Source organism: Toxotes jaculatrix, chromosome 19 (genome assembly GCF_017976425.1).
Source record: "Toxotes jaculatrix isolate fToxJac2 chromosome 19, fToxJac2.pri, whole genome shotgun sequence".
Lineage (NCBI taxonomy): Eukaryota > Metazoa > Chordata > Actinopteri > Toxotidae > Toxotes > Toxotes jaculatrix.
This window is the reverse complement of record NC_054412.1, coordinates 6951411-6977844: the sequence shown is the minus strand read 5'-3', so window position 1 is coordinate 6977844 and position 26434 is coordinate 6951411. Positions and strand designations below refer to the sequence as shown.

Here is a 26434-nt window from a genome sequence, read left to right as displayed (position 1 = left end):
CAGCCAACATCAGCGATCTCTTTTTGGCTCATGGAAAACAAACAGACTTTGATCTATCAGTTCAACATCCCGCCTGCAACGTTACAATGCAAACGCCAACAGCAGGGGGTTGAGCCAAACAGTCGCTAGCAACGCTCCGTGCGGTTTTGTTTGCAGTGGTGTGAAAAATGGAGACATTGCTCTGCAGCGTCAACTTTGTGCTGAGTGAAAAGAAACCGAGGATGGCGGCATGTGCAACAGTGTACAGTAGTGACGGCGGTGGTGAGGAACTGGTGGTGATGTGTTGGCGTGGGGCCACGGCAGGGCTCTCATTTCCACCCTAACCCACTTGGCACCGGCCTGCTTGTTAACCTGACACCCTGGCACAGGGACAGACAGCTGGGGGAGAGCTGCAGTTTCTCCTGTCAATACCCTTCAACGTCAGATGTTTACCGTGTCTTGACCTGCTCAACATGAAACAGATGATGCACATCTTTAATCATAAGTGATGCTGCAACTAGTTTGAGGAAAGCATAAGGGGTTTGCTACGTAGACGACAAACAAAAACCTCAAATATAGTTACATAGATTTGAATTGCAGCAGTTGAATTGCCAGATAGTTATCCCTGCATTTATTCATTAGAAAAAGACAAATTAGAGTTACAAAAGATGTGAATCAGAAGCTTTTGATCTTCTGTATTTACTGCCTTGTTCGAAACATTTAGCTCATGAACAGCTCTTATTCTTGAGATATTGTTTCCCCTCCAAACTGGGTTGAGAAGCTAATTAAATTTGGACTGTGGCTGAAAAAGTCTGTCCACTCAACAAGCCTCTTTGGAGGGCAGCCAGTCATTGTTTGGGGACTCTCTGCGGCCCCTAAATCTCTCTGGCTGTGAAATCTTGAGAAACAAAGAGGTGCCCTGGGAGGCCTGCGCCCGGGCACAAAGTTGCAAAAGGTGAATATTGAGATTAGTGGACAGTGCAGCTCAGGGGACGAAAAGAAGCCTCCTGTCCTGCTCCCTGTCTCTTACTAGTTAAGATAAGGCTCTTCATCTATGTGCAATGAAGCTCCAAATCCCAAACTGCTGCCTTTGAGTTCTTCCTCTTGATTTTCCTCTGGAGTGAAGGTTTAAGCAACAATCAAACAAAGAGTATGAAAAATTATGTCAGAGTACACATATGTCCTTGTCTTATTTGTGCTATACTGGATCAATAATAATGCAGATTTCCTTGCATAATTTTACTTTTGTGGTCAGTCCAAATCCTTAAGTAAACCACACACTCTGCATGACTCCACAGGGCTCTACCTCGCAGGATGCCAAGAAGTGCTTATCTGCAATCAGGGAGAAGTTGAGGGACGGTCGGAGCCCGCTCGTTAATTGCTCCATTTAGTCTTTAATCTGCTTCCTCTCTGACTCGAGGCGGTCTGTGTTCCAGGAAATGGTTTGGTGCAGAACAACGGACACGATAGAGTCTCCACCAACAAATGTAAAAAGGGCTCGACCACAGGGAGAAAAGTTGAGAAATCTCCCGACGTGTCGACACACAGGACTACTTTTTGTTCACATCAAAAAACGTATTCAGAGTACTTATAAAAAGACTCAGGCACTCGATAAAAGACAAGAGGTTTGGCTAAAAACTTTTTGTTATTTCGTTAGGTCCGTATACATTAAGGCGCATGATTACCAACTTCCTGCAACAGATGATATTTGTGCATCAGGGACTGCTACTTAAAAAAAGGCCGAACATACTTTTGACTGTATTAAACAACATACACATGCTAGTTCTCACATTCTTCCTCTAATGAGCTACCACATTACTGTTCAGTATTACTGCGGAGGGTGTGTTGATAAAAGAATTTTGTTTGTTATAGAATTAGAAACCACTGATGTGATCAATTAATGCTGTGCACTAGTATGTTATGCAGTAAATACCATATCCTGCTTTCAGAAATCAGAACAAAGGCCTCACTCTGGTTATGAGAAACCTAGACATGCTAGGTGGAGCTACTCTGACACAAACCAGGACACTGTGACATGCAATATGTAGTCAGAAAAAAAAACAATGATATTTGATGTAGTTGGGGCTTTCATTGCTGCTGTATCTGCTGTTTATTTCCTTGATTAAATGTTTAGTTATTTGGTCTGTAAAACATCACAAAACTGTGAAAAATAACATGAGTGATGTCTTCAAACAGCTTTTTTAGTCTGACCAACTGTATGAAACCAAAAGATATTAACTTTACTGGGAAAAGCACCAAATCTTCAGATTAGAAAAGCTGGAACCATGAGATGTCTCGACGATTCAATTATCAAAACGTTCGCTGATTCTTTTTCTGTTGATGGACTTATTGATGAATTGTTTCAGCTCTAGATGTAATGATGATGTTCAACATGCTGAAATGCAGACACAGAGCTAACACTACAGTAAACAAACACTGCTGGAAAAATCTGGTCTCTGTCCTGGTTTATATGCAGTGAAAGTGCTGCCACGTTATCGGGTAATGTAAATTTATCTGACACGGACAAAAGTTATTACATTCTGACCACCATTAGTTGCAAATCATTTGAAACTAGAGGTCTCACTACACAAATCACAATATGTGGCACATTGGCCATACAACAGTTTGTGATATTGGTTTTATCTGGGACTTCTACTGATTTGTGTAAGCAGAGTATATCCTGTATGTTTTTCCTTGGTATATTTTAGACGAACCAAACTGCAGGTGAGAAAGCAACCTAAAAATCTGTTTTGTATTTGAGCTTCAGTGACCAGAAAACATTAGCGTGTTTGTGTCCCCGCTTTCATTCCCACACTGATCTTTGTGTCTACGTGGCAGGAACACACTTTCACCTTGTCACTGTGCCCGTGTGCCTCTGACAGGGTGTCGCTGTTGTCATTTGAGGACACAGGAAAGAGACATAGGGTGTGGGAGGTCCAATGTAGAGGTTAATAACAGTCTAGCGCTGGAGCATCAACCTGTTATGAGAGCAGAGGTCAGAAGTAAGGGCCCATAAAAAAGACTGTCACGGGTAGATATGGACTATGTGCCCTGAACCAACTTGATAGCACACAGATGCCAGGACACACTGCTGCGGTTTGTGAAGGTTCATGTTTGAGGTCAACTCAAACACCAGAGAAGAACAAACATGTTATCATTCAGATACAAGCCAACAAATATTTCTTATCTCTACACGTTTAACAATTACACAACTACAGTACTTTAACAAAGATTTAAGGTACTTGTGATTTACATGAGTATCTCGTTTTTTTTATGCTACTTGTACGGTACTACTGGTACTACTTGTACTAGTACTCTATAACATTTCTGTACTTTTTACTTTGTCTTTATGAGGTTTGCAGATTAAACAGCCAAACACTTAAAGTATTTAAAATCAGCTTGATGAAACAAAATGTGATCAAGTGATTTCCTTGCACTTTATCGATTTATGTCACTTACCTGTTTTACCGTTTTCTACTTCTTATTTATCTATAACTCTATTATTATATTTTCACCTTTCACCTCATTAATCTCATATTGTTTTACTGGGCACATCTGGACCGCTTAATTATCAGCTTGTTATGAATTGCACTAACCTGCATGAAAGGCGCTATACAAATAAAGTTAGACTGATTGACTGTAGCAGTTGTTTGCGTTACTGATAGTACCATGTTCCATGCATTTATTTAAGACTTTAAAAGTAAGACATTTACTTGTAAAGGAGTACTTTTACACGTATGTATTATTTCTTTTACTAGTAGTACTACTTTTGTCAACTCTTGAGGAGGATTGTCCATCAAATGAAGTACAGGGAAATGGGTGGGGGATGTTTCCTATAATGGGTTTCTAGGGTGACACAAGTCCTCTGAAGATCCTAAGCTCTGGAGAAAAAAATCTCTCTACTCATTCATTATCCCAAGACACCATCTTTAATCACCAAGCCACTCATTACACCCACAGGTAAAACACCAGTGTGAGAGATATTGATCCTGGGGTGAGGTGTTGAAGTGACCTCAATAAACGCAAATTGCTTAAAGAAATAATAGTGGGGGGAAAAAAAAAACAGTAGGAAATGTAGTGTTTGGTTTACATCTAGTAAGTACAGACTTTGCAACTTTTTTTAAATGAAAAAAATCTGCCTCATATCATAAGAAAGACGTATGTACAGCTGCAAGCTCAACAGTACAGTGTGTGTGCCTCGTCTCTGGGAGAAAGCCAGGTGTGCAGCTCCAAAGCATGCATGTGATGACCAGGCAGACTCTGACTCCATAAATCATGTCACCTTTCAGATATTTTCAAACAGCAGCTTTCAGAAACGCACACAGCAGCAGAAAAAAAGAGAGGAGAAGGTGCATTTTAAAAGAAAAGGATTTCAACGTATTTAACACCCACTACTGCCCTCGCTCGGCCTCTGTACACCCACCTAGCTCTCCCATCTGCCATTCACAGACGGCTTATGATGCTGCAGTCTGTGTGGCTGAGATTATATGGAGAGAGGGCAGGAGACATGGCGAGGGAGGAGGGTGGAGCTGAGGGGTGAGGACTGGAGGCAGGGACAGAAAGAGGGAGGTAGAAGGATTAAATAAAAAGTGCAGAGCGCTCAATGTGGATTCATCTAGAATATTACTCAATACTCAGCTGACTGTTTTGAAGCTGAGGCTCAGGCACAATAGTAATCTACACAGCCCCATGAAACGATAGCACAGCAGGAGGAAGGCGGCCTGTTATCAAGGTCAATTCACAGAGAAACAGCCGCATTTAAGGCCCCAACACATCAAGATGACAGCACTGATCAAACACTTCTTCTGTTAAATTGCACCACAAAGGATATAGTCCATGACTAAATGGCATGCGAGATACAACCATGTTCAGTGCTTGCGAGGGAGGAAATGACAAGTCGGAAGTCTGCATTTATAATCCAAAAAAAAAACCAAACAAACAAACAAAAAAAAGAAAAAAAAAAAAAAAATCCAGCATCTCAAAAAAGATAAAACAAACTAGCCAAACATTTTCATGCTCATCTGGTGGTTGAACGGTTTTTGCTCTTCTTCTGCTTGCAGGACAAGAAAAGAAGAGGCGGATGCAAAAAATAAGGAGACACCACACTAAATGGGTGAAATCACTGATTTGCTAAGCTGAACAGACAGAGAGCTCCCTCTTACCGACTGCCTCCGCTGCAGATTCAATATGCTGAATCACCGATAAGGGCCGGCGGCTGACTCTCTGTTTGGTGTCACAGCAGGTCTGACGATCCCCTTTTCTGCATGTTTTCTGATAACTATCAATTTCAGGACTTTTACCACAAGTATTTTGAAGTGAGGCTGGTATTTATTTTAATTTGTGTAAAACACTCAAGTCCTAATTGCTGCTTAGTATTTTTTCAATTTGCACATGACCAAGTTGCAACACAGCTGAGCTGTAAACAACCATCTAATGCAACGGAACCAAACAACTTTGTAGTGTATACCCGTGAAGTGGCCTATTTGAAAAATTCACCTGACTTCCCCCGAGAACAAAATCCCTGACCTTCCCCGACTAAAGTAAACCTGTTTTTTGTCCTTTCGTGGCATTGAAAAAGTTTCAGATAAAAGAGGTAACACTGAGTCTTGGAACAGCTTGAAGACCGATGTGTACTCTCAAAACACTTCAACCGATGGTCAAGCGTAATTTCTTCTCAACAGACCTGTTTCATATGAATGTGAACTGTGACTGGTTAGGTGGACTGGTGAAACCTTTGTTCTCACGATCACTGTCTGCTTTCAAAAGCTCAGCGATTAAAGCACTGTGTAGTGAAGTCTTAGCTCTCAAAGTTCTACGATATTCACTGTAAAATGTTGCACTCACTGCAGAAACTGTCCTAAACGGACACAGCAGAAACATGGTCGTAGGGTGGCACGCTCGTCTAGCCGCCTCTCCTATCTGCATCACCAAAGTGCATCGTATTGCTCACTCCCCCACAGTGTTCCCTTGATCAGGGGGCAGATTAATCCTGTTGTTGACTCTGCACCTGTACCAGCATGGGCCTACCCCCTCTACGTTCAGTGCCGTCTACACGGTTAGAACCGAGTGTGCACACTAGGAACAGGAACATCTGTGCCTTTAGCTTGGTTGGGTGCCTCCCTGTCCGTCCCCAGGATGCGGAGCTGCTGACTGAGCGAGGGAAGCTGATTGTGTCAATAGCTGATTAGAGAGTCCCCGAGGTGGGGTGGGACTAGCGCTTCCTCTGCTCGTCTAATTACAGACCTAATGAGTCCTTAGCTTCGGTCCAAGTGGGCAGAGAAGCCTCCTGAGAGGGGCCGGCAAGCCAGGGTTCATAAATCACCTTTAACTTTGTCCTATCCCACCCTGCACACAGAGGCGTAACACACACACACAAGCTGTGCGAGGAGGTTGTACAGGGGTGCAAGGGAACATTAAGGGTCACAATGACTTCTACCTGATCACTCCTGCTTGAGCCTGGATACATCCCTTATGATCTACCCTGTCAAGACAATGCACAGAGGGCCACATTTATCTTGAACCGAGTCTACAGAAAATCTAATCCTGGCCCACCTCCATCATATCCTCAAGTGGATGGATTAGCAACAGAGGGGAACCTGGAGGGCAGTGAGAGCGGGGCAACATGGAAGGAGGCAATGCATTTGCTTTGCATGAGAGCAGTGATATTCTTAGCTACAGAATATAGGATGGTGACTGTGAGCATTGTAGCTTAGCTTCTACCCTCTTGTTGTTTGTGAGAAGTCCTGTTGTTATAAAAACCCAGAAATGTTATGCTGCAATTTCACCAAGCAGAATTTCTTTACATGCTTGAATATTCACAGTAATCTACACAGTCAAGTATTTGTACAAATACAGGAGAACTGCAGATTATTTTGATTATTGATTAATCTGCAAATTTCGCAATCAATCAATCAAATAATTGTTTTGTCTGTAAAATATGAAAATGTTTGACATCTTCAAATCTGCTTGACCCAAAATATTTTGTTTACTACGATATGTGGCAAAGAGCAGAGGATAATCCTCACAGCTGAACAGGTAAAACCAATGAACGTTTGGCATTTTTGCTTAAATAATGTCTTAATCTGACTATTTTTTGGTGATCTACTAATGTGTTTTTTCAGCACAAAAAATTTTTTTTTAAAGCATTGCAGCAGAGACTGAAAATCATTTGAGTCCCGCTTGTAGATGCTTAAAAATGTCATTGCTTATATGTAATGGCAGGCGTGAAATAAATATTCTATCTTTGCCCTGAATTCTAATTTAAGGTCATGTTTTTAATGCCAATACAAAAAAACCTTATCCAAAGCTGTCTCCAATCAGAGAGGGAGAAAAGCAAGGAAACATGTTGAATACATGAAACAACATAATGACCGAAATGTTCAAGATGTACAGCTGCTGCTGAATCTTGTCACACGTGAAGGCACATATAATCTCTTTACTGTCAGGTGTGTTCTGCTGACTCACTAAGTATGCAAGCTGGGTTTTCCTGCAGTGAACTTCTTTTATCAGTGGGTGGACTTAAAAATCTGCAGTAAGTTCTACCTCTGTATGAGTGAGGGCTGGTAAAGTGATACACATGAGTAGTATGGAGTCTCAAAGTCTCTGTGTACCAAACGTAAGTGACTGACTAACTCTATTATATATCTATGATGCGACTCCCTGGTAACATGATTCCTCTCATGAAAGGAATTTATGTTTTTCTCTGTGTTGTTGACATAGACATGGGGAGGGGTATGAGACCATGAGTGTGACCTGAGCAGAGCTACTGCTATTCTATTAACTAACACTTTATTAGTAATCATGACCTAAAAAACCCAATACAGATTTAAAAAGTTTAAAATGATCAGAGTCTGCTAACATTACGTTGCACTTACTTCATGCTGTAATGTGGTACATTTTCATGTGATGCAGTTTCTTTGCATGTAGGCAACATGATGAATTTGCATAGCAATAATGGTTCTGGTGTTCCCTCTCATGTGAATGACAAATTACAGTTCTGGAAACTAAGATAGGACAAACCTCAGATGGAAAAGTGAAAGGTGGACATAATGACAAACATTTTATCCTTACCTGTAATGTACATGTGTGACTGTAGGAGGCCTGTAGCCAAAGATCCAGGTCTGGATGTCCATGGGTCTGGCTTTAGGATACGCTATGGTCACATCTATTACCCACTGCAGGCCTTTACGCTTGTTGCCTGTCATGGAAGAAACACAAGCACAGAAAATGAGTTGTGACAACAAGAACAGACAAAGAGATAAATAGCTAAAACATAACTAAACTTCACATAATATTTTAGGTGTGCCATATTTAAATAATCACCACAGAGACAGTCTCAATGCTCAGACGTAAAGATCATTCAGCAGCACAGCAGCCCTGCAGCTGGTAGAGATTCAGTGACATTTCAATAGGTCAGATGCTTGCCATCACCCTGATCATCCATCTTGAGGACAGTGTCTATAACTGGTATCTGTCCCTGGAGATTTTTAGAACATAGCAGTGCAGCCAAATGAAGGCTGGTTACCTGGCAAAGTGATTGGTGGAGGACCAGCTGAAGCCCCAACTTTCCAGAATTTGGCTGGCAGCTACATTTATGAGTCACAGTAAACAAAATTTTTTTCTCACCTCAAAAGCCAGTCCCTCATAACATGCTATTTTACCAATAAATTGCTATAAAATGCACTTTCGTAATTCTATTTTATTACCTATAATTCATGGAAGGGTGAGACAGAGAGAAAGGTGCAAAACGAGAAAAGAAGGGTGAAGACAGCAGTGAGACAGGAAGGAGAGAGTTGACAGATGGGAGAGGGAATGCTAGGCACGTGGCAAAGTCAGGAGTCAGCTGCAGGGTAGATGTGTACAAGTATTTATGTACATTATGCAGGGTCAGCTCTGCACTCACCTGCACATAAATAAATGAAAATAAACAAAAAAGAGGGGAATGACAAGGCTAATGTACCTTCTATACATTAAACCCTCTGCCTGTTATTTATTCGACACCTGCAGGACGGACGCTGACACCAACGCACACAGTTTGTCTGTGTGACGTACGCTGAGACTTTCCACAGTATGTCAGTGTGTGTCAGTATTGGGAGTGCTGAATGCTAGGAAACATACAAGAGGTGCTCCACCTCCAGAGAGATGAAAGTGATCACAACCTTAAGATCTGACTGTGGGTTTTGATAGCAAACAAGCGCATTAACAAAATCCTGGAGTTTTCATGGAAGCTGAACGCTCTGCACGAGCTCGTCAAATGTGAAAGAGAAAACACCAGCAGGCTCGGTCAATACGGGCAAATCTGAAATGAGGCTGTTGTGGAGCAGTGCAGCATATTTGACTGCCGGACTGATGTCACATCCCCTACAGTCTGCTATTCCTGTGTCGCAAGCACTTCCCCATCTGAGCACACTGGCTCCTTTATGCAAAGTAAACATGCTGTGGCTGTGTGACAAAGTGAAGCTACATTTTACAAGTGATCAGTCTCAATGCATTAGTCTCTGCCAGGGTCAGCAGCAGTGAAACAAGAAATGTTGCTAACAAGTCAAAACACCAACCATTCCCCTCATATACAACACAGAGAAAATAGTGGAAACCAGACAGTTCCTTTGATTTTGGTACACAATGTCAATGACAACACCTTGTCAGTTACAGTTCCTCTCTACAAACAGTGCTGTCAACAACAACCAACAACATCCAAATCATGTGGAATACTAGCCATTTAGAACTCTAAGAATATGGAGCTTGGCAATATTGCAGTTTAAGCCATGAGAAAATATAACTTTGTCTGCCATTACAGATTTTGCCATATCGTTTATACGGTGATGCATATCACTTTCTCATCTCTGGGTTTATTTAGCCAACAATGAGCAGATCAATGAGCAGGACTCTGGATTTTTATATAATTTTTGCATCAATGTGTTGAAGTACCTTGATCTGTCAGGTATTTAAAACTGACATGTAACACTAACTAAAATAATACAACTTTTCTCCTTGCACTGCCTCAGAATTCCTGAAGAACATTTTTTTTTCGGAGGCAGCGGCACTGATGGAAATGGCCACATCAGAGTCACCCCTGTGTGGGTAAAGTGATCCAGATCTCTGTCCAAGTGTGCTGAAAGGCAGCCATCGTCTCCTGTGAGTAGCCGGCCAAAAAACAGGGGCCCCGATCCAAGGTATCGCTGGTGTCCTATACGCCGTGACAAACAATACTGTAATAACAGCAGCCGTGGTAATTTAAAGTGACATCAGAGAGGCCGTATCCTTCTGTAAACAGTTAGGGGAAGGAAATACACTGGCAGATATCTGGCTCTCTATCAGGCCACTCTGCAGGCCAATTACAACACTTGCCCACACCTGTCCCTCCTACTGACTGAACCGTGGGTAAAAATGGCCTCTGATTGGTCAGCGCTATCAAACATGTTTACCTGAGGGTCAGATGGAGCCTTATTCACACCCTAAATGACTCACAGCTGCGAACTTTGCTTACCTGCCAACTGTTTTATAACACATAAACCTTATCAGTCTTAGCTGCAAACAGAGCCTTACTGCAGGCTGTGAACTACACTGGTGGCCAGTGACCCATGTGATTTGTATCTGCACTGTGCAGTGTATTTAGCTCGGGTGACATTGCATGGCTGATACACAGCGGCGCACACATTTACATCAAATCCTATTTTCTCCAAGTGGCCCATTTGTCTCTGAGTGAGTCAGCAAGCTCTGGGCACCTCTGCAGAGCATCAGGGAGGGTCAGAGGGAGACAGAGCTGTGTCTTTGATCAGCCAGGCGCACACATACACACAGTGCACAGGATAGTGAGGGACATACCGCTCTTCTGGGTATGTTTTTTTTTTTTTTTTTCTTGCCCTAGGTTTTAATGCCATTAGCTAGATTCAAGTGGAAGGACAAGCCCTACTGCAGCATCCAGCTTCCCCTCCTGCTGAGGTGCTGGAACAGAGGAAAGGACACAGGGATACATGCATAAAGAACAAACTGGGATATGAACTGAAAGTACAGCACACAAAGGTGGGGAAAAACACTATGTGCAACTAGAAATGAATGAAAAATCCTCCTTCCTGCTAGAGATTACAAAGAAACCCTCTGCTGCCATCAGTGTTTGTTGACACCAGGTACCTTTACATGGAGGTTAATATTCCAACAATACTTATTAGTTTAAAAGTAAAAATTCTCCTTAGTAACAATTCCATTAGAAAAAGAACAGGCCCAACCCGAACCATGTAAACGATTTAACCCGATTACTTTCTGGCTGTGTTCTTTCTGCGCTCAAGCTCCATCTTGATGTAAACGCATGGGGACGTTTATTTCTCCAAGCATGACGTATTCATCACTTTTGCACACGTCACACGGCTGTTCTGATTAAATGAGTCGGCGCATGTATACACCAGACCGTATCAAATCACGTCCCATGTAAACAGCCGCCCTGAAATCTTCAGCCTGGATGATTTCAGTCAGAATGAAAAAACGTGTGCATGTAACTGCAGTTACTGATGAGATGGTCTGTGCTAAATTAGCAGAAGAGCTAAAAACAAAAAACTGCACGCACAGCACATAATTTAGCACATAAACAGCACTGTGCTCGTTAGCTAAATTTTACGACGGCTAATTAAGAGATACTCCTTTGGTTTGACAGTCTGTCTTGCAGAGGGATAAACAGACAGCATCTTGCTGTTAGTGCTGAGGCTGTTGGACACAGAGCTGTGTTAGCAAACTCGAGGAAGGCTAAAGTCCCTGAACCACATTCTCAATAATGCTGGCCCCAACGTCTCCCTGAATTACTATTAACACAGCGCACTCTTAAAATGGATTTTGAACCAAAGCCAGAAGAGTCCACTGGGTAAACTGAGTGTGCAGTGTGCACAGGCATGAGGGACTCATTGTATCTGTATGTTTATGGCCCTTTTAACCCTGTGTTTTTTTTTACTGAGGGAGGTTTGCTGAGTTTATCTGGATAGTTTTGCTGAGTAAAACCTTGAGCAGGTATTATTACATCCACAATCTAGTTATGAGGGCATACTCGCCCTCCTCTTAAAACAAGGCCCCTGATTCAGGTAGCATGAATAGCATTTTTGTTTATCAAATTCTGTCTTTGATTAACATATTTTGGGAGAATATATATTTAATCTGAAGCAGCAATTTAGGTTATGAGATTGATTGATTAAAATTGAAGTATATGCAGCAGCACATGTATATCTCTAAAAACTCATATAAAATTGAACCTACAATGGTCAGATAATGGATGGGCATCCCGAGGGATGTATTTGTGACAGAAAATCTGATGTTTACCTTGGGAGCGGAGACATTTCCTAGAAATTAAGAAAACCTGCACAACAAACAGTGAGGACAATATCCTAACCTAACCTTGCTAGACTGTTTGCTATCCTGGTCACATGCTTTGTTCTTTCTTCTTTTGTAGAAACATCTTCAGATTGTTACAAATAAAAAAAAAAGTGACAAAAAAGAAATTTTCACTCTCAAAGCTTGTTAATTGCACAGTTATCTTCCTGCACATTGGCTGTATTTAGGGCTGGTCTCTAGACAGAAAAACTTACTCTCCTGCAAATCACCACTGGGGTTTCAGGGACCTTGATGCAATTTCTGGCACCTCTGTGCATGTCAACCCCTTTCCTCTCCTGGCAATCTTTACCACCTGTCACCTTTCATTTAAAACAGGACTCCCAGAGGATTATGGGACACAGAGGTGATGATTTCAAGCTTCATGTTTGAATCGTGTTCTATCCCTGGTCCTCTAGGTAATGTAAAACCACATTTGAGTCAAGTACTATAGGTACCTCTAAAACATACCCACCAGAAGGAAAAAGCTTAGGTGTGTGTATGTGCTTTTTACCTGTCTGGTTCGGGGTCCCAGCCTCGCTGCCCACGCTGCCATTCTCCTGCTGGGCGGACAGGGTTTTCAGGATAACGTGGGTGGCCCCGAGACGAGGCAAAGTGACATGGGTCAGGTGGGGGAGTGAGTTCTTCTTGGCAAACAACTGGCTGGTTTCCCGCCGCTTGCGCAGGAAGCCACCCTCTGGGAACAGCACTATCCACTTCCTGTCACGGCTGTGATAGTATTTGTCTAGGTGATCTTTCAGGTAGACCAGCTGCTTGTCTCGGTGAGCTTTACCCTATAGGAACAACCGAAAATAAAATTCAGTCGACACAACGCAACATGATGGCTTAATAATTTGGTCACAAGTATGGATGTTTTCAGTCTAGTTAGAGATGTTTTAAGCTCCTATTAGTATACAAAAACTAAAAGCACATTCTTTAAACTTGCTGACTGCATTCAAAACAAGTGCCATTATCTCTAACAGTTGGTAGCCATTTAATTATCCCAAACAAAACAACTGAAATTAAATGCTAAATTCATTAACTTGTGAAGATGTGTTTTTTTTTTGTCAGCAGCCAAACAAATGAAAACAAGCTAACACAAACCAGAAGTTAGCTGCAGTAACACTGTGGGGCACTCACAGCAACATTAATGGCACAAATGGATGCAAAACATGATGGCCTTGACAACATTAAGAGCATTAGCAGTGATGGGGCGAGGAGGAGCGGGATTGATTTTTAGTTAGGCCTGGTCAAAAGCTATTTTAAATGCATTAGCAGAGCTGGGCTGGATTCTGTGTGTGTCATGTGAGCACACGTGAGTTTTATCTGTGCAGCTGTATGAAGTAAAACCTCTTACAACACTACAAAAAGTGTTAAAATGATAAGATAATTCTGCCAGAATGAAAGTCTGTGAAAAACTGGTCAGCTACAAAGTCTCTGAGTCACAGGGAGAGAGACAAGAAATAGGAGACTTGACACGTCACAAACCTATACATGATCTTGAGACTGTTGCTGTGGTTTTACTGTGGCTTTCAGAGCCAGGTGAACTGAAGGATATCTACTCCAGTGTTTATGTAAGAGTCATTTTAAATTCCTTTTAAAGAATCGTGGTTTTTGCATTTAGACCTGGGGATGGATTTAACTGTATTATCTGAAGGTCTCTGATTTTAGGTCACCTATCTCTCAAGCAAACAGCTTTGTTGCAGCCACATGCTTCAGTCAAATGGAGCCAAGGGTATACATTAATAAAGACAAACAAAGCTGCAGTGCGCACATGCAGTAGCCACTGGTCAGGGGAGTAATCATTGTAAGCATTTAAATGAATCAAAGGAGAGTAGATAGGGGTTGAAAATACACCTAAACAGTGTTGGAAAAAAAAAAGAAAATAATAATAATAATTTAATTTAGGTGCAGAGGTTTGCCTACATATAACTGGTTTATGTACCTTATTTGAACAATGTATTTGGAGCAAGAGCAGCAACACTTAAGCATTTTTGCTCTTTCAGATGATTATACATGACTACTAACAAGGTGGCTGTTATAAAAGGAAAAAAGAACACAAAAAACTTTTGTTTCTGTGCCCCAACTCCTGTCTGTCGCTGTCAGATTTGTAAAATTGAACATTCAAATATGCACAGAGAATTACCTTACTCGTCAGTTTGACTGACTCCATAGTGAGGATTTTGTATAACTAGATGGCTGAATTTTTGAAAAGAAAACCCTGCCAAGAGCCGCTGGTAACTGATGTGATGTGCATTATTTGAGTGTATTCAGAACATGAACTGTAGCATCTCTAATGTGAAGGTGAACACTTGCGCTACCAGAAAAAGTTCAATTAAAGCCCTGCACCAATACGTAATTGTGTGACTGCCATCAAAGCACGCTGTGTTGTGCTGTGCATAATGAGGCTGGACACATGTCTGCCAGCCTGAGTGGACAGCAGATGCTTGGGAGGCTGGGGCAGATGCTTGCTGTGCTGTGTGGATGTGTGAAGTATTCTGGGGAAGGATGTCAAGAATGTGCACACATGAATGCCAGAGGGGATCACATGGAGAGGAAGATGGCAGAAAGGATCGAGCCTGCTCAGGCCTTCCTCTACAGTCTGTGTGGGCGTTAGCAGGCTCGTGGTGCTTCACCCTCGGCACGGTGCCTGATGTGAAATTCCATGGCAAAGCATTTCCATGACCCAAAAAATGTAATTCCCTCTTGCCATCGTTTCTGCATCTCAAAAAAAGTTACAGAGGCTTTTTCATTTGTCTTTCAACAAAAAGAAAGGTGGACAAACACTTTGTTTTTATTAGAGACAACCCATCAGCAGTGCTATCGTTTGTCCTATTGGATCTGGTATGGTGGGTACATTGGTATCGGACTGTTGTGATGTTAACAAACAGCCCCACTGTGTGGCTAATGCTAACTAGCAGCTGTCTGCAGATATCAGACTGATGTCACAAAGCACAAGCAGCAGGAGCAGGTGAATTAGTGTAAGGTCTTTTCTGCTCTACCTTACAACAGCAACAACAGATAATTAAAGTGAACGTCTGCACTACTTAATTGAGGGATCTCATTCTAACTGTCCATGGCCAAATTTTAGGATATGCATACCAATGAAAGGTTTAAAGTGTTGCAAGACTTTTATTATTCTTTCAAATCTGTCTTGCACATTAAAATCCTACATTTGTCGATAATTAAACTTCAGACCTGCATGATATTTAAAAAATTCCCTGGACAGCAGGAGCCCCGTAGGCTCCATGTAGGCCTGTCAGAGCAGGCTGCTCTGTTCCAGCTGCCCCTAAAACAAAGGGTCAGTCTGACCCAGCGGGACTGAGAAGCCCTCCCACACTACTGTCCACTGCCATTATCCTTCACAGAGGATGCCATGGCCGTAGGAAGCCTACTAACATATCTGCTGTCCAGCTGGGACAAGCAGATGGGTAGTGACTCCACTTTTGTTTTTTACGCTGTAAAAACAGGCCAGTAGCAGCCGGGAGGTTGAAAGAGTTAGGTTTTGACCTAAAGGTCTGTGTTTTAATCCTCAAACCTTCAGGGGGAAAAGACAAGGTGTTGACAAGTGAGGGAAAATAGTCTCATCTCCCAGCGACAACTGCTGACATAGCCTTGAGGTTAATATTCCAACTAAAAAAAATCCTGCTAGGCAGCTCCCTAGATGTATGTGTGGTGCATGTAGTAGGTGCAAAGCATGCTATTTATTCAACTTATGATGGCTAAAAAAAGGCTGTGAAAAAAAAAAACACATTAAACACGCAAAAAAAAAAAGTTAACCTGCTAAGACCTTTGGTGGGATCTCTTACCTGTCTGATGAAGAAGTCCCCATGGATCAAGGACACTAGGCCAAAATTGGTGTATTTGAACACATGGTCCATCAACCACATCATTTTTCGTACCACCTGAAAGAGTGAGGGAAAAATACAATGAACATCTCTAACAAACCCCACATAGTTTTACTCAGTCTCACAGTTTCCTGCAAGCAATAGCACATGGCTTTGACTCTGGTGCCAGAGCCCCACTTCAGTGCTAAGAGGATAAACTGGGCCAGGGATGCAGTTGTTGAGGCGGATCATGTCATCATGTTTGTGCAGTGCAGCTCAGCAGCTCCAGTGCAGTGCCAGCCCCGGCCAAAAAAAACAACAACAACAACGACAAAAAGAAAAGAGTGAAAAGAAACAAACAAACACACAACATCACAGCTGCCCCCGCCGTCCTAAAAAATTCACAGCCAATCTCCAGGATGATTTGGGACAGAGCAGCAGGACAGCAGGCGACATGTTTTGACAGTTAATGTGACTTTTCTCTCATGATTTTCTGTTTCCACTCTCACTTCTGCTGCTGACAATGTTCTTCTGGAAACAGAGGCTACTTCTGTACGTGGCAAATGTAGATGTAGTTAATGCTGAGATAAACACGGATTCATCAGTCCCCACGGCTACAAACTGACACAACAGTCTGGAGTCTAAAGCTTTGCAGTACACTGGCTTTCCCATCTGAGCAAGAGGCTGTAGTTATGGGCCGTGTATGTTGAAAGTAATGCAGCTACGTCTCAAATGTACTCCATGACATATGCCCTCACAGACACAGCCGGTTACAGCCAAAATCTTCAGCTTCTCAGTATGTCAATATGTCTAATTATGCAATGTAGAGATTATCATTAATCTGTGTTTATGTTTCCAGACAGCTAGATGTACATGATGTCTTTTTCCATGAAAATGAGCTGAGTAAAATGAACAAGTATCCTACTGAAGCAGAAGAAGGGGTGTGTGAACTGATGTGTGGACATGTTTCGCCTCCCCACCTGTTGACAATAATCAGTATGAAGGAATGCAAAGCAGCCACTGCTCGAATCTTTGCACGTCTGTTCTCGGCTGCCTGACAAATTTGAACTCACATTTTCTAATTTGAATGCTGCAAACCGCAGCACTACTTTGCGCTGCCGTGTGTCTCCACTGACTCGACTGTTTTGACTCGAAAAAGGTATCATCCCTGCACTATGGCTCTCCCATAGCGAACTTCCCTCCTCTTCTAGGGACGGTCAAAAAGTCAGTATGTGAAACAGACAAAACCCCGGGCATTAAAAGAGGAGCTTTTCCTTTAACTTGAGCTGAACTTTGTTCTCATAAACACTTTTGTTTGCGCAAATAACATTTGGTTAAACAAAATGACAACGGAGACGTTGGCTAACGTTTGACAAGTCCTCAAAGCAAGCACATTTAACTTGGGCTGAGAGGGTTTTCAGAGCAATGTCTACAATTCCACATGGACTCCTTATTTGAAGTAACAAAGACACACAAACATGCTCAAACAGCAGCCTATCCAGCAAATACAGACCGCGCAAACCGCCCTGCAGGCTCAAGCTTCTGCATGGCTCTTATCTACACTGATGTCACCCTGCTCAACCTTAACATTATTAAACTCTTTTCCTAAAAGGGATATGATGAGGTGACACATTTCTTTCTCTTCTTACCGTGCCCTTGTCTTGCAGGCACATCATGAGGGTGCACACATCTCCCGTGGACTGGTGGTTGACGATGACCATGGCTTCCTCTTCAGAGATGGGCCGTACATCATCGCCCCACTCCGTTACTGCAAGGCAAAAGACAAAGACAAATTTTGCAGGCTGTGCAAATAGTTTCTTTTAAAAGTGCCCTGCAGAGTTTTCTTAAAAACAAAGTTTCTGTTTACGTTCTGTGTTTGTCACTGAAGCTCATTGTCCATTTGTGCGTTTGTTTGTTTGGGTGTCTGTTTGAGGTCTAGCAAACATGCTGAATACATTTTTGTCCTGATGAAGACCACAATCCTTAATTTCTTTCAAGATTAATAAAGCATCTAATATTATACGTTATATAAGGGTGCACATTCCAGTGCAAAAAGCTAAATTTAAAAACCTCTTTTATGTTCATCTAGATTTGAGTCAGATAGATGTTTTTTTTCCATTCAAACAAGAGGGAGTAGCAGCAGTTGATTAAAAAAAAATAAATAAATAACTATGAGAAACAACACTACAGTGTTTTGAAATGACTAATTTGAGCCTGGATTTGGAATCACACTGAAAACTCACCCCACCAGAGTTCACTGAAAAGTTATTATGCAAATTAAGACATACACAAGGAAAAAAAAAAACAAAGGTGTGGCTCACTCCATCAACACAGATGGTTTACACATTGAAATCCAGTTTGTCTCTCTGAATAGTGAATGTTACATCGCTTAAAACTGACAATCTGTCCCGTGTTGTCTCTTGTTCCTAAATCCGGACACTGACTACAAACTGCCTGCCTGCTGTCTGATCCACATTCTCTCTCAAACGTTTTTCTCCATGTACCTACCCACTACTTCTGGGTTGGAAAAACATTCACGCTCTGCTGTTAATGTGGCCAAATGAGTCTCAGTCCACCTCCAGAGATGGTTTACATGTTTCAGTCATGTAAAGGAAACATTTAAAGCTAGTTTTTTGCAGTGCTGGATTAGTCATCACTAAACATTTATTAATTGATGTAGAAAAAAAAAGAAAAAAAAATGCTGGCCATGTGGTTTTGAAATGAGAAAGGAGAAGTGAGTTTCGGGAAACGGCATCACAATAACTTTCACTGTAGGCCACTGAGCAGAGCAGACGAAACTGTCCGAGAAAAGAACAGGGATGGTCTACAATTTTATGACCGAGTACACTTTCAAATCCTTCTCTGATCGTCTGAGCTTTCATTCATACACTGATATGTGGTTTCTGATACTGATACCACTGGCTGAATATCTAACAAATTGTGGAAACTAAAAATCAATAATTCAAAGTATTACAGTGATTATGAAGTATGAGTTTCCAGAGCCAATCCTGTTTTTCCAACGAGGACTAAATGTTCTGAACTACCTTAAAGAACAAAAAACATTAGTATAATAATTTCTACTTAGTATCTGAAGTTGCACTGGTGCGCTCATTTCTTTTTTTAGGCAGCATTAATTTATTTTTAGTAAAGAACACAGCAGGTACTTGACAAAGATTACAGTCTGAATATCCTCAGTTTAAAGACGTAATCGACAGAATCTGTGTCAACACATAACATTAACAGGAGACTTGTTGGTATGGGAGCTCCCTGACTGAAATAACATTTTGGATAATGGTAGGTTAGGCCTACATCCTGCTACAGCAGGAGATCAGGCTTATTTGCATGTCTGCAATCCAAAAATAATGCTTCCCTCTTCACTGAAACAACATAAGGTGTCCGTGTACGGCTGAGAACAGAACCAGGGCTTTGTTCGCTGTCAAAGTGATAAAAATAATACAAAGCAAAATATAGCTGCAAGCTGCAGTTCTCTGGACCAAGTAGAGGCACATCACGCAGGATACATTGCAAACAGGTACATCAAGGTCTTAGCTACCCACAGAACAGTTTTGATTAGACGAAATGTTGTGGAGATATAACTCATTTCCTGTTGTTGTAACTTTACAGCCACATTCATTTAAATGTCTCAGTGCGGATTAATAAAATTAAGGTCAATTAAATCAATGACTAGTCAGTCATTCAGGTCAATCAAAGCTTCCAATCTTCCAATCACTTTAACAGGTGATCCAGCCACAACACAGGATCTGGCTTAAGACGGTACACTAACATGTAAATGAGAAAACCTTTTCTTACAAACTACACAAAACACTCAACTATTTATTTACACCTCTAAAAACAATAAAAAGTAAACAGCTTTGTCAAAAATTCATATATGATATGACTTGCAAGTGCGTGAAGATGAACAGATATGTATAAGAAAACCCACTGAGCAGTCAGAGATACAGTATGGCTACACAGATATGACCCAAATTCTGTGTAAAAGTTGGAAAGGAAAAAAAAAAAATCAATACAGCAGTCAAAAAAAAAAAAAAAAACTTTTTCAAGGAGCTTTCTGTGTGTGCTTGTATAACTAGCTATGTTTCCCCAATCTCAAACCTGTTTTAACTAATCTGCGTATGTTGACTCTCAAAATCGCTGATGGAAGCAAGTCACTGATGGAAACATGTCCTCTAGATGTAACATGTCCTCTAGATGTAATATTTATCTGAATACATATTAAATCATCTGAACCGTTACAAGAGTTACACATCCTTAACGATTAGGCCTAATTAAAACAGGCATGGTTTTGAACAGGCCTTTACTGTGTGGCAAATCAGTGAACTCTGGATGTTTATAATCCTCAGTGATACAGCGTTTCTACTTTACAAATGCTTTCAACCCAACAACCTCCAATGGCTCTCCTGTCTCTCTTGCCTGATTTACATCGTCAGGCCTCTATTGAGAGCATACAGGCTACTTTACAAACCATTCGCCTGTTGCCGATTGTTGACGGGATACACACTGGAGCTGCAACAAAGGAGGAAACGCATCTCATGTGAGATGAGGGCTGACAACAATAGCCCTCCTGGAGAGCACATGAGCTTCCTTTGCAATTTAAACACACTTCAGCAGCTCTGCATATTAACAAGGAGCAAAGGAGATGAAGGATTCAGCTGGGCTGCGGTCGTTTGCTGGGAATCCCCACCGTTCTGTGAGGGTCTGACCAGCTCCACTTCTGTGTAATGCAAATGTTGCGTCAGTCTTTCCTCGCTAAGGGGGAGTTAGCATTAGGCTTTCTGGCAGTCAAAGATTATTCAGAAGTGATTTTACACACCGAGTTTAACATGAAATTAAGGAAGAACATGACACCAACGCAATACCAGGCAGATGCAGGGTACAGGCCTGATATATTTGGTGCATAACAAAATGTTCAAGGAACTGAGAAGAAGACAAGGTTGTGCTGACATCTGAAATTTCACAGGGGAAAGAAAAAATCACCTCGAAAATCAAATAGTGATTAAAAAAAAAAAATTATTTGCAGCATACCTTACATTTTCTCATATTTTAATTTTTCATAGGGTGTTGCTGTTTTCTTATTTTAATGGATGACTTTCTTGTTGCACACTAAATGACGTCACACTGTGATGGGAGACGTAAGGTTCTGGTGTCTGTTCCTCTGAATCAAAGAGCAGGACCACAGACAAACAGAGAAAAACTCACCAGAGCAAAAGCTGATGGGGTAATTTCTCCACTGACAGCAGCCTTAACAGACCAGAATGCAATGCAGCTAATGTTTCAGTTTAGCTATGAGGGGAAGTTGTCACTTTTTTTTTCCTTGCAAAAACTCACTTTCTTGCTCTTCCTATTTACAACTGTACATACTCTGGAGTCAAAAGCCATTCTAGGAAATGAAGGAAGTCATTACGCAAACTAAGTGAACACAAAAAAAAAACCCTGCAAGTTGCAACACTCATTTAAGGATGGATTTTTTTCCCTGTAGGAGGAGCAGACTTGGCACAGGTAGTGAAAAGAACAGTTGAGTAATAGTATAGTGTACCATATGTTCACAGTCATGAGCGAGGCTGCACGGGAGTGGTTCACCCTGAAGATGGATTGAAGCAGACGGGGGGAAAATAAAGTGATAATAAGTATATAAATATGTCAATACAGCGCAATATTGTTTCTTATCACATCAAGATTCATACCACTATTATCATGAACGATGTGACAGGGCTGCTGTCAGCGTCTCACGAGTCTCGGTGAGGAAAAGGCCTGAGTCGGTTTCACACTGTAATAAAATGATCAACAAGAAGTGAAAGTATTCTTAATTACAAAGTTATCTGGGACCGACAATACCAGGCTCAATTTAACTGAGCAAGTAAGAGTTTTCCTGAAATATATCTGCTAAAATCTATTCATCGTGTCAACTATACACCACGTGGGCAGATATTAAAATACAGCAGGCCTTTCATGGAAAAAAGTAAGCAATTAAATGTAAGTGTAGACTCCAACGAATGAGGATTTCCTGTCATAACCCTGGACCCAGAGACCATTTCTATATGACTCATAGTAAAAGGCGAAGTTGTTTAGTTTTTTTGTTTGTTTCCTGACGGTTTCAAGCTGGTCTCATTCCACTTGGAAATTCACCCCACTGTACCTGCTTCTAGCTATTCAGCATGTTCACAATGAGATTTAGTCATGTAATGCTAATGCACACCTCATTTACTCAGCAGTTCATTAGCAGATATTGGAGAACACACTCCACGGCTGCAAGCATGAACAATAACTGCAAACACTTAATACAAGAAGTTCTCTCATGCTTATTATGCTTACTGTATTATATTATATATGACTGCCACTTAAAACTAACATTTGAGCTGGTTACTGTTGTCTGCCGAATGCATTGCCTATGAGATATAGGCAACAACTTGATAATCATTGCCCAGTTTACGTTCACTAACGCACTTGGACACACTGCCCATGCTGTAACCTCGAGTCACAGGGTGTTTCTGAATCATCCAACATCACACATCCTCACAAGGAGAGCTGCATGAGGTAAGAAAAAGTGATTTAAAAAGGGGGAAGCTGTTGGCATGTTCAATTTAGATCTTTGTTTCACCTCGTGTCCTCTAGAGAAAATGATCAATCCTCATGAGGGCCGGGAATCGAGAGCATACTTCTAGAAAAATGACACATCTGTGACACTTGGACAGGGGTGTGTGGGGTATACGTACCCTGAAGGCAATGTCATTTCATGAGGAGCATGCCTTCATGCTAGCTGAAGTCCCCATTGTGGCGGGAGACGAGCATAAATGATATCACAGAGATGGGTCATCTGTCAGATAGAATACATTAGGGAAATTGTCTTTGAGAGATGACACAGTTAGCGCAGCAGGATGACAGCCACACTGCCGGCACAGTGTCTAATCCGGTATCGGTGGTCAGCTAAACGGTCTACCGCTGACCTTGCTGCCCATCGCTCCACTTCTTTTCGTCTCTCTAGAGGTATCACAGCTCCTGCTTCAAAAATGTGGCGGCCCACACCTAAGTACTGCCAAAGAGAAAAGAGGCCCCACCCCCGACCAAAAAAACCACACAGAAACGCTTCGACTACCCAGCCGGCAGGTTCACAGCCAGAGCCTTCTTGCTGTGAGGCAACAGCACTAACCACTGAACAACAATGCCGCCCTCACTCAGTGTGTCTGGCGACATTTGCATAAAGTTGAGCCTTTCTTTACCTTCCCCTGGTGAGTAGCTGGGTGATTTTTGAATCTGTCAAGCTCAGCGGGGGGTGGGGGGTGGGGGTGCAAGGCTGCAAAGCCAGGTCTCATTCACAATGAAATGCTGCTGTCGCTCTCCCAGTTTCCCGAATACATATGTGTGAATGGCCTTAAAGAGTCTTTAGCCATGCTAGAGGTTAAAGGTAAACCTAAGTACTGGATGGATGAAAAGTAAAGAAAGCACCCAAAAGACCGTGAACATCAACACCCAACCAGGTGGAAATCCCACCAGTAGTTTTTGAGGCATTCAACTCTGAGCCAATCTCATGGCATTAGAGAAAAACTTGACTATGGAAAAACTGGAATATGGTGGTGGGCTAACCAGCCTCATCATCTTTAGAGTTGTGCAGCTAGTGAGGTTAAAAGATGAAATATCCAGTACTGGTCAGACTATAACCATAACTGAATGCAGACTAGGCTAGGGGCAGTAGGGGCAGGCCCTTTTGGACATGTCCAACAGCATTGCCTTGAAGGTTGGTATTAAAATAGTATTAAAAACAGTTTAAAGTTTAAACAGTTTAAATTTGGTCTGTGTGCTTATCAAGCTCAGTGGTCTCCATGTCGATTCAATGGAATAATCAGGTCTCATAAATTGCCATTAATTTCTTGTCCTCATTAAAAGCTAAAAGTCACTTTGACCCCAAGCATTTCTTCCAACACATTAACATTAAAATATGGATTTACCACATAATGCGTTGCTCATTCACATCAATAGCACACAGTCTTTCTGTACACCAGAGAGTGAAACATCGTTTCGGTGCTTCGGAAAAGAAGTGATATTAATTCCCATTCATGCTATAGGCCTCTCAACTGAAGTGGAGCTGCAGGGCCATTATTCCATGCTGGTCCGCCTCCTTCACTTGCTACAAGACATGAATGCGTGTATATCTAGACCTGTGTTATGTTTTCAAGTGCTATACCCATTCAACTTTCACCAAAGTCTGTTGGAAAGACATCAGAAGTATCTCAAATAAAATATTTCAAAAGTGCCCACAGCTGACTTTTTCACTGTGGATTCTGTCACTAGATATATGTTTGCATCACCCAGCTCACAGAATAATCATTCAATATACCAGAAATGTTCACCTCACACCGGTGACCATCAAACGTAACCTGTCAAAGATATAATGTACAAGGTAAGTTGATAATATAATCATAAAGCTGGAAACACTCTCACCCTAACAGGTGCAACAAAGACAATTCAGAACAGGCTGGGACACTGGGACATGTCAATCAAAGATGATCTGTTCACACCCACACAGTCCAGAGAATAAGTCTAATCAGCCAAGTAACTGATAACACTTCAGTGGGTGTTATCATGGCTGTACAGAGGCTCTAACAAATGAAGAGCAGTTTTTTTGTGTTTTAGCTTCACAGTGAGATGATTCCAAAAACACTTACAGGAAACTGAAGTTCAAGTTACGCATATTACACAGAAATGAGACAAGCTTTTCTCCTCAATTTGAGGAACCCCATGCTGGTTGGATGTAGAGGTACGATGACTAGTTGAATGACAGAGTATTACTTGGCAACTATTTTGATAATAGATTAATAATTTTTGTCATTTTATCATGAAAAAAAACAAAACAAACAAAAACAAACAACCCTGGCTTCTGATTCTGGTACGTGAAGATCTGTTGTTATTTTTCTTCAGGCCATATCTGACAGTAAACTGAATGTTTGTTTTGGTTTTGGATATTTGGCTGAATAAAACCAGCTATATGATCGAATCACCACAGGTTGTTTCCAACACTTTCTGTTATTTTATAGATCGAACAATCAGCCATTAACTGAAAATGTAAACAGTGACGTGAAGAACCAGGCTACTCTGCCTTAACACCACAATCCCAACAAGATCCAGGACTGAACTTGTAACTAGGAAACAAGTGTGCAACGTCTCCAATCTTCCAGTCACCATCTTCGATGTCTTCACAGGTCTAACGGACCACCCACTCAAAGAACATAAAATGAAAACTTAATCCTGCTGGCTTTAGTCCACGTGTTTGTGCCCACAGTTGTGTGCGTGTGTGCCACAGTCTGATCAGACCTCACGCAGATGCACTGCTTTTTGTCAACAACAGGGAAAGGGGGTCAGGTGGAATGACTACACAAGCATGTAACCATGTAACAGTAATTCCACTAAATACAGAACAAAACTGTTTCTTGTAAAATGTTCATACTTGGGTGGCTTTCTGAGTTAACTTGTAACTGTCCAACAAACAATTTTTTTCTTTAATTCATTCCAGGATGATTCATATTTGGCACATGAAGCTGACAGTTCTCTGAAATGCAGTTTTCAAAGAATCAAGAATCATCCTGCTAAGTGGGTTAACAAACTGTAATTACCACAATTTGTTGCACGGTGCATCTGTGTCGTACTTCTGCTGACACATACTGGACAGACACACGGAGACAGAAAAAAAAAAAGCGTTGTGTACAGCATTTAAGTCAAAATGTGCTGATGAGTGAAGAAAGGGGAATGAGCAGAACACAAAAAACAGTACAGTATCCCCGGAGTGGTACAAATGTAGGCTCAATAATGACGTACAAGTATCTGATGTTAGCTAATGTTATGATGCCATTATATAAAAAAATAAAACACTGTGGATGAATGAAGCATATTAGCTTGGCTAGGGTCAGCCTGCTGTTCGGTAAAGAGAGTACCTCTAAATGGGATGAAGCTCAGTTGTTTTGGTTATGGATGGAACACATATCACTGGGGAGCGCTCTGACCTTACTCACTGAGAGCTGAGCTGAACTCCAGCAACTGTCATTATTACATTTCTATAAGAATAATGGGCTGAGTATCAGAGCACTGAGGACTTCCTGAAAGCTCTGTGGCCAACAATTTTTGTGGCTGAAGAGCAGAAGATAAGTCTACCTGACATTATCTGGTTCATTGCTTCTCACAAGTTAACCTGTCTGCAGAGTGGTTGAAACATCTCTCTCTGATCATAAGTTACAGCCTTCTTACAGTCTTTGATGTTATGCCAAGAAAATCAA

The 26434-nt window shown here is 41.6% G+C and overlaps 1 protein-coding gene across 2 annotated transcripts in view; it reads right to left on the bottom strand.

The window, feature by feature from the left end:
- Positions 1–26434, bottom strand: part of lpgat1 (lysophosphatidylglycerol acyltransferase 1) — a 39470-nt gene that overhangs the window by 8044 nt on the left and 4992 nt on the right. For both annotated transcript variants that reach the window (XM_041064844.1, XM_041064845.1), the window contains exons 3-6: positions 17804–17922; positions 16137–16232; positions 12842–13121; positions 8050–8176 (exon numbers count right to left, since the gene is read on the bottom strand). In XM_041064844.1, coding sequence (XP_040920778.1) covers positions 8050–8176; positions 12842–13121; positions 16137–16232; positions 17804–17922 — 622 coding nt within the window. The remainder of the gene's footprint in view (positions 1–8049; positions 8177–12841; positions 13122–16136; positions 16233–17803; positions 17923–26434) is intronic.